An 8,764-nucleotide genomic window follows, 5' to 3' on the forward strand; every position below is an offset into this window, starting at 1 on the left:
GGTCGATCGCGGCGATCTTCCGAGTCGATCATCTAATCAGCTTATGCTTAACTTAAAGCGAGTGCGCCCAAGCGACCAAAACCCTACCATTCTGATAAAGAGTAGGAAGAAGACTTTTTACCACCCACACGTTAGTAAGTACCTATTGCATTGGGGTCAAAAGTGACCCCCAACTCTTTTGACGAAAACACACGTTTTGGGGCACCAGGAATCCGAATCAAACAAAATCTCGATAATGTTGGTCTGTCTGTGTCGGACCGTCTGTATTCTCATTTCCGGCTAAACGGCTGAACCGATTGGGACCAAATTTGGTACACTTATTCTTAGATATAAAAGGGCAGAACCGCGAATACGCAGGTGTGGGGGTGGTATAGCAAATGTTTTACAATGTTTAAGGATACATTGGTGTGCTTCTTCTTCTTCCTCCTCTTCCAGATTTTGTTTGATTCGCATTTCTGGTGCTTCAAAGCGAGTATTTCCATCAAAACAGTGGGGAAGGGGGCATTTTTAACCCCAATGCACTATATCCCTTTACTAACGTGCGGGTGGTAAAAAGGTAGGTAATTTGAAGAGACATTTTTTGAGTGTATACATAAAAAATATGCAACTTTCCATCACAATCAGAAATAAGTGCCCGCCCACCAACATCAGAAATACGACGGACTAAAGTAAAATCAAAACTCAATTACACATCATCCTAACAACAAAAACCTTTTTTCATAGTAGAAGTAGCTGGTAGATCGCGAAGGATCTTACTTGTGCAGAGTAGATCAAACGATACAAAGGTTTGGGCACCTCTGGCCTAGACTAATACGCCACTGGTGACCAGAAATATTTCCAATTTTGCTCCTACGTCTTTTATGGCAAAGCAATCATGATCCGACGGGTCCTAAATGCTACACCCTGCATATTTGTGAAGCACAGCATGACCTTCTAAGCGGTACTCCTGTAACCAATTAGCACAAAATCCGATATTCATGGGAATAATTGGCTGCATATTAGAAAGTGTTCAACTTTTCATTCAACGTCCAAGAAATCTACTACAGTTCACAGAGAACCAATTGCTGTTAATAAAAAGAATTTTTGCAATCCATCGGCGTATAAAAATTTTCGGGTTTTCGCGCGGTTGTAAAAAAGCATATACCATTATCGATCTACCAATTCATACCGCACATTTGACCCGGATCGGTTAAAAGGGATTTTAAAGTATTAAATAAATAAACTACGGCGTTTCAAACCTTTCCTGTTTCCACCATATCTCAAAACCTTGTAGCGCGGCCTCAACGAGGGCATTTTAAATTTGCCGTCGATCTGCTAAATTATTCCATCTCTTAGCTTTCGCGCCGATTCTCATATAAATTTTACAGTTTTTCTTTTTTGTTTAGCGCGGAACTAGTTTCGCAAAAAAAGTCGACCGTTAATTCTTTCCTAATTTATTACACACTAAAGGAGATTAATTGATACGTTTCCCTCTTAAAAGGAGTTTTCTATTATATTGTCTTATGTTGACGCGTACCCATCGTGCCAGTTCATTAATGTGGGATAATTAGTGAGTGAAATCTTTAATGAGATCTTTTTTGTCACCTTCGAATTCAACTGCAGTCCGGATTGGAAATGTTTTACTCCATATTTGGGGTTAACAACCTTTTAATGGCGTTTTAACAATGTATTGAACATATATATGAAACGTCCACAAAACAAATGGTTCTCATATTTACTCTCATATTAGCCTAAAATAAAAGTTTTTGAGGTTGCTTTTCTTTATTTTTAGTGGCGTAATGGATTTACATAATTTAACCTGTAAGTATGTTTTCACCGAAATTTAGGTTGCCGAGAACATTTTAAGTAAACGAAAATTGTGCTCATTTTCGCCCTTTAATATTCACGGATACCAGAAACATTTATTTTTACTAATTATATAATATTAGCGTATTATTCCGATGTGTTGAAAGCGCAATTACGTATACAGCAATGAAAACGAAACGAAACTATTTTGGGGTTGTTATAGCAGCAAACTTTCAAAAAACGCTCTTACAGTTTCATTTTCGTTCGAGGGGGCATCCTATATTCCGTATTTTCTACTTTATAGAAAGCTGTGTGTGTGTCACAACCCTTAAAATTACGAATAAGTAGATAGAAAAGTATTCTTTAAATGAAAATTCGCAGCGAATTTGTTTGGATGCTTTTTGCAGCGTCAATAGAAGAATTCCCAACTATCAAATGAGACATGAAAAAAGCTCTTTTCATATTGTTCCGAAAGAACTATCAAATGAGACATGAAAAAAGCTCTTTTCATATTGTTCCGAAAGGTGATGTTTAGTTATTATGTACTCGTACCAATAGATTTTGCATATTTCCTGTGAAGCTAGCACTAACGATACAGCAATAAATACGCAAAAACGTGAGTTATAAACTAAGGACAGCGCTGTAAATTGTAAATTGTGTCGGGCTAGTCACTGAACAGACATGAACAAATAAAACCCCCATGTGCGTCCAGGTTATCATGGTGATAATTGCATGTCCATTATTGATTATTGGATGCCCAGATTAGCGTGTGTTCAGAGTAAAGAGGTTACATTGTAATTACTATTAAATCTACACATTTCATCCCTTAAATAACGCCAATCAAATTTATATACGCATAAACTCTATTTTTTAGAAATAATTTTCAATCTTACACGTTTTCCTTAAGTGGACGTGGTAGGAACGAACAAAATTATGGGTGTTCGGACTCGCAGTATATCAAATCTTACAATTACTATTCTACAAATTTCATCCACTAAATAATTCTAATAAATGTACGCACACAGGCTTTATTTGTTCAGAAATAAGTGGTACAAATCTGACTTAGCCCATCAGAACAGGGTGTGGGTAAAACCCGGACCCGGACTTGGTGGGTAAAAGCCAGATCCGAACTAAGCCACGGTCAGGGATCACTTTTATGGATTTTTTGTAGTGATCTTTATAGTTTTATTATTTTCCGACCGCTCGTCCGTGTGAGCAATACTCTTTTTAACAGCGCCCGCAGAAAATGCAATATTTCGGAGAATTTCTCTAAGGGGTTCATATAGCATACATTTTGAAAGTATGCCAGGCGTCCTTTAACTGTTTATGTGTAAAGAGTCCCCTCTCCATTAATCATCTATACCAAGAAACATCGATAAATATAGCATAATGTCAACTGTTCTCTAACAATTTGAAAATGCAAGGGTTCATTCAAAAATTCATATCTCTTAAACAAATAGCTCAATAACTACCCGATATAGTCATACAGAATGTTAATAAAAGTTGCCCTAAAATTTACCTCTACATTCACTCTGGCGTCAGAAATAGTAGTTGCAACTTGCAATTTGAAAAACTGAAGTTTTACCATTTTTTGATTGGTAACTGAAAAATCGCAGCAGCTCTGGAAACTTTTTCAAGACTTTCGGCGGCCATTCCTTTAGACTTTAAGGATTTCATTATTAAATACGACGATCGCTTATGTTAAACGGTTTAAGAGATATGAATATCTGAAAGGACCCATGCATGACATATGTCAAAAACTATGACAGATAGGTAGGTACTTAAATTTTAATTGCGTTCAATTCAGAATAAACTAACGCATTTAGAACAAAATAGAAAATGGTATGTTTCTATTAAAAAACACCAAGATGGCACCACTTCCGGTATTTATGGAAGGAGCGCTATTGTGAAATTATTTTATATTTTAATTCGCAATGGTCGGTTATTGCTGTAAACCAAATTTCAAGTCTCTATTTCATCTGCTTCTTAGGGCAATTTTTGGAAACAAAAGTTCAAGGATCAGTGCTATTGAATATGAGGCGGATTAAAAGTCGTGTTTCCGAATGCGAGCTGATTTAATTAGGTTTTAGTGGTGCCACTGGTTCCAAAACTATCACTTTTACGTAGAAATGTAATCAAAGGGCTATTTTAATCCCGAATGGGTAGAACGTGTGCAAAAGCGATAGTTTTGAAAGCACAAACCTTGGCAGAGTAGAAATCTGACTTACCCCATCATACCATTACTCTGCGTGGAAATTTAAATACAGGTTTATTTTAATCCCGAATAACCAAACTAGACTGTTTTTTTAATGCACGTAGTGGGAAGGGACAAATACAAATTTTGTGTTTGGACACCCACTCTATCAAATATTGTAAGGTTTCGTACAGGAAGTGTCTTCGTTAATTGATTTTCTTTGTGGTCACAACAAATACAACTAGAATTTGGGGTATGCCGTTTCTTACATAGCGACCTGGAAAAAATCTGGACGGAATTTGACATATTTGAAAATACAAAAAAAAAACATACAAATAAAGAGCGTAACAGTCTTTAACAATAAACTTGGGTTTTTTTCCATTTCTTATAAAAATTACCTTACATCAAAAAATTCCTCTTTTAAGCGATTATAACTTTATGCTGAAAAAATGGGGGTGCTATTTAAAAAATTATCGATGCCGTCATAGATCTGTCAATCTATTGTCACAAAATTGAAACATTTAATCAACGTGTTTCTGCATTTTTCTGAAAACACTTTACCTTTGAGTTTTGGGACGCACTGTAGTTCTATTGTTCTATGTGTTGATGGGAGAAAATTAAAAATTTTGAAAGTTTTACGAATGCACCTACCAAAAGGGACCCTTATGTTATTTGGCAAAAAAACACTCTCTGTATGGCAAAGGGGTTCAGACTGTGTACTTAACTTATTTTACTTAAATCCTTCTGTTTCAATGAACTAATGGGTAGTAGCAAGATCCGCCTCGGAACATTCTCCCCCAAGTAAACTCGTCCCTGAAATTTCGCGCCCGGAATAAATGCATACTGAGGCCAAATAACCCGCAGTATTTTTTTTTAGATTTTGACATGCGACCCTGTTGATCGCGAACTAATGTTATAATCCAAAAATTTGAAGGAAGTAAAAAAGGACCATAAATCCAATATTATATATCTAACAAAAAAATCACAATTTTTAATCAGTTTTTTAATTCCGTTGTATCTTCCTCAATCGTTGCCAAACGCCGTGTAGCTTAAACAAATTGAGAAATGTCCCCCGTTTTTAAAGCATTTTAATAATTCTAAATCCAAGTGTCTGTATGTCCTGATCGGTTTATATCGTATGTTTTGCGACACTAGTTACTTCAGAGAGAAAATTTGACTACTACTGCTTATTTATAGAGTAACTTTCAGACAATTTCCGTCGCCAAAAAGCTCCCACTTGTCTCGATTTTGAAATTAAAGTGCCCATAATTTAGGACTATTTTAACGACAAGTTTGTACCCACAATATTAGAGTTAGAGCTATTTTCATGATTGTATAAACAAATTATTAGTAACCAAATCAAATTTCAATCTTCAAATGTCACCTATAATTGTAGGGCTAATTTCTACCCACGCGTATTTTTTATCAACAAATTATTTTGCTGTTACTTATTAAAGAGCTCCTAAGCGAGTTCATGACTTTGGCCTTTCTGTCTGTCCGTCTGTATACATGGTAACTGGCGAAAGGTTTCCAATTCTGGAAGAAGTGGTCAAGTTTCCAGAGACCCAGGAGCTCGTTTATTTGTTAAAAGTGTATTCAGAATGTGAGTGACAGTCCAGCAAGGTTTTTGAGACGTTCCCTAAGAAAAGCCAAATAAAACCCTCGCGCAACTTTGAGAGTTTAGAACAAATTTGTACTCTCAAGAATTTTTTCTTAAACTGAATTTTCATTCATTATACAATATGCGATTTTGGGACTTTCTAATCAATAAATCTTCTCGAAACTCGAAAAATTTGTCTGTCGAATTTAGGCCAAATTCATAGCCACAAGAGTTACTTCATTAAAAAAGTTTCTGTTCAGACGACTTTTCATTCATTTTATTATATGCGATTTTTTGGGTTTTCTAATAAAAACGAACTTTGTTAATGTTCTTTACAATTCAGGTTAAGAAAATATATACCTGCAGCACGATCGTAACTGGAGCCACATTATCGAGATCATAATTTTTGAGGATCTCTCTAACACTCATTAAGAGGCGGGTGTGTATATAAAAAACTCACCTTTCGCTCAGTCATTACATAAAGGTGCATCAGCTGTGAGTCAAAGTGCAGATCGGAGTTGACAGCAGATCCTTCTTCCACAGTGAGGTCTCCATATTCCAGAGCTGATGTTCCCGACTCAACCACGACCTGAAAATTATCGGAACGTGTAATTTTTATTAGATCCCTGGAGGAAACATTTACCTTCTTCAAATGGCCAGTTGAAGTGCCTACGAAGACGACCGTGAAATCTCCCGTGGACGTCGCCGCAACTGCCGTCAATCTCGTGGTGAAAAGTAAAACAGGCACAGCCGATATAGCTTGGTCACCCCCAAGTGGTGTGTTTACATCTAATCCGCAGAAGTCTTCTCCGATTGTCTGCAGTTTCTGCAAATAAAGCGTCATAATTACTACCAACGGTATTTTACACTTAATTTGTTGACATAACAAATTATACTGTCAGAGGCTAAGCAGTGGTGGTTAGTCATCTGGCAGATACAATAATAACGAATGAATATCTACTCCAGCACTACTTGTTTGCAAACATGTTATTTACATCACAAACAACTGGTGCAAAACGATACACACTGTCATAACTAGTTAAATATAGCCGTCATAACTTGGAACATTGTCCATAATTTTTGACAAGTCCCCATATCGTACCAGCCAGGAGGAACATGAATAACAAACTAAATTAATTAAAAAAAACAAAGATTTATTCCACAAATGCTTGTGCGTTCTCATGCGACTATAAAAGATGATAAAATCCAATAAAAAGGGACTCCCTGGCAGATTTATAAATTATGGAGAGAATAAAAATCGAGATTGTCGCAAAATCATCAGCTCGCAAATAGAATGCCATTTTACATTCTCCCGAAAATCTAGAACAACATTAGAGCACGTGTTTATTGATTCGAATTTCGTATGAGTGAAATAGGGGCCGCCTCCGGCGTTGAGGCGTCCGAGCACAAGCAATGTAGTCAATCTGTCACAGACGTTTCATCCAGTTCTCTCCCTATATTATCCCGAAAATCATCCGAGAGCATTATTCAGTGCTGCTTGAGCTTAATTACCAACGCGGGTTTACGAAGATAATTATATGGCAAGTGCTTATTAGAAAACAGGCGTTTTCAAGAATGTAATTAATTGACGCCAAAACATTGGCGAAAGTGAATTTTTTTCGAAACTCTAAAACGAAATGTTGGAGATAAAAAAAATTAAGCTACCGAAAAGCAATTAGAAGTGAACGCGCCGGGGGAACAGAACCCTATAAATGCTCTATTCCAACATTACATTAAGTTAAAGTGAAAGAGGAAAGCGAGATTTTACAACGTACAGGCTTACATTATGTCTATATTTTTATATTAACTTATAATGCTGCTTGCTACCCGCGTCTCCAACATAACAAAAACAAAACACGTTTTTATGTTCGGTACTGATGTAAACGCCAATTATTGAGCTAGTTTCTGGGTAAATCCCTAGGACACGTTCTTCTTTTTTTTTACAATTAGTGCCATGTCGAGATAATACACATCGTTTTTCATTCTCTGAATTCTTAAAAATGATATTATGCATTATGGAAGAGAAATGAAAGTTTGCCAACACTCGCTGGTGCCTTTTTTTTAATTTTTGAAATGTCATATTTCACTTTGACACTAGATATAAATATCTTGCAAGTCTTTACCTCAAAGGAATTGCAGTGAGTATATTTGAGATCGAACATATAATTTTGGTTTGTGTTCAATTTTGATGTTTTTCAGATTGATCACGCCGTAGATGGTTTCGTTCTTGATTGAAATAAATGCAGGCCAGATGGACGCGCAAAATGATTGCTTTAATTTTATATTACATTGATTGAAATCTACAGATGTGATCCTTTATTAAATTATATTGTCTTTGTTTTAGGAGTAGGTATTGCTTGATTTTACTAAAAGTTTAGGTCCTCTTTACACATAAGCATTTTGGCAACGCGCGCGTGTTGACGTGTTATTTCATTCTTAACGTGCTAAACTATATTTTTCGTAATTATTGTTTACAATTCTAGTGTGCAAAAATAGTGAAATGCCGATCATTAGTAAATGTTGTATTTGCAATATTACTCTAAGCCCGGATAAGGCGATAAAGTGCGATAAGTGCAAAAATCTATTACATTCGGCCTGTTCTGGGTTATCTGAAAGTGAAGTTCATTGCATTATCAATAAGGAACGTCGTATTATCTATCACTGTGATGAGTGCAACAAATGTCAGTCGGAATTATTAGACTTGAAACAGCTACTGGTATCCCTAAAAAGTGAAATTGATGAGTTGAAAAATGCTAGATCACAAATTCAAAATACTAACTTTGAAACCCTTATGGATGACCATTATGAAGATATCATACAGGAAATAAATGAGCGACAATTGCGAAAAGGTAATATAATTGTTTATGGAGCAATGGAAAATAATAATGCAAAACAAGACATACAACAAGTACAGGAAGTGTTGGCCCAAATTGATCCAATAGTTAGTGACATCCAATTTTCTGCGTTTCGTTTAGGGAAGTTCGATCCTAATAATATTAAACCGAGTCCAATTAAAGTAATTTTAAAAGATGAATATGTACGTAACATTGTTATCAAATCTAGTCAATTGAAGCGTATTGAAGCATTTAAACATCTGTCAATCTCGTTTGATAGGACTCCAAAGCAGATCAGCTACTATCGCAAAATCAAGAAACAACTGGATGAACGTGTTGCGAATGGTGAAA

At 36.0% G+C, this 8,764-nt stretch overlaps 1 protein-coding gene across 1 annotated transcript in view; it reads right to left on the reverse strand.

Annotated features, from left to right (window-relative positions):
• Positions 1-6,506, reverse strand: part of LOC116173477 (plexin-A4) — a 50,519-nt gene extending 44,013 nt beyond the window's left edge. Inside the window, exons 1-3 of the mRNA XM_031490973.1 lie at positions 6,447-6,506; positions 6,223-6,405; positions 6,040-6,168 (exon numbers count right to left, since the gene is read on the reverse strand). Coding sequence (XP_031346833.1) covers positions 6,040-6,168; positions 6,223-6,405; positions 6,447-6,506 — 372 coding nt within the window. The remainder of the gene's footprint in view (positions 1-6,039; positions 6,169-6,222; positions 6,406-6,446) is intronic.
• Positions 6,507-8,764: the final 2,258 nt, after the last annotated feature.

This window comes from Photinus pyralis, unplaced genomic scaffold (genome assembly GCF_008802855.1).
Source record: "Photinus pyralis isolate 1611_PpyrPB1 unplaced genomic scaffold, Ppyr1.3 Ppyr1.4_LG6, whole genome shotgun sequence".
In the NCBI taxonomy this organism is placed as follows: Eukaryota; Metazoa; Arthropoda; class Insecta; order Coleoptera; family Lampyridae; genus Photinus; species Photinus pyralis.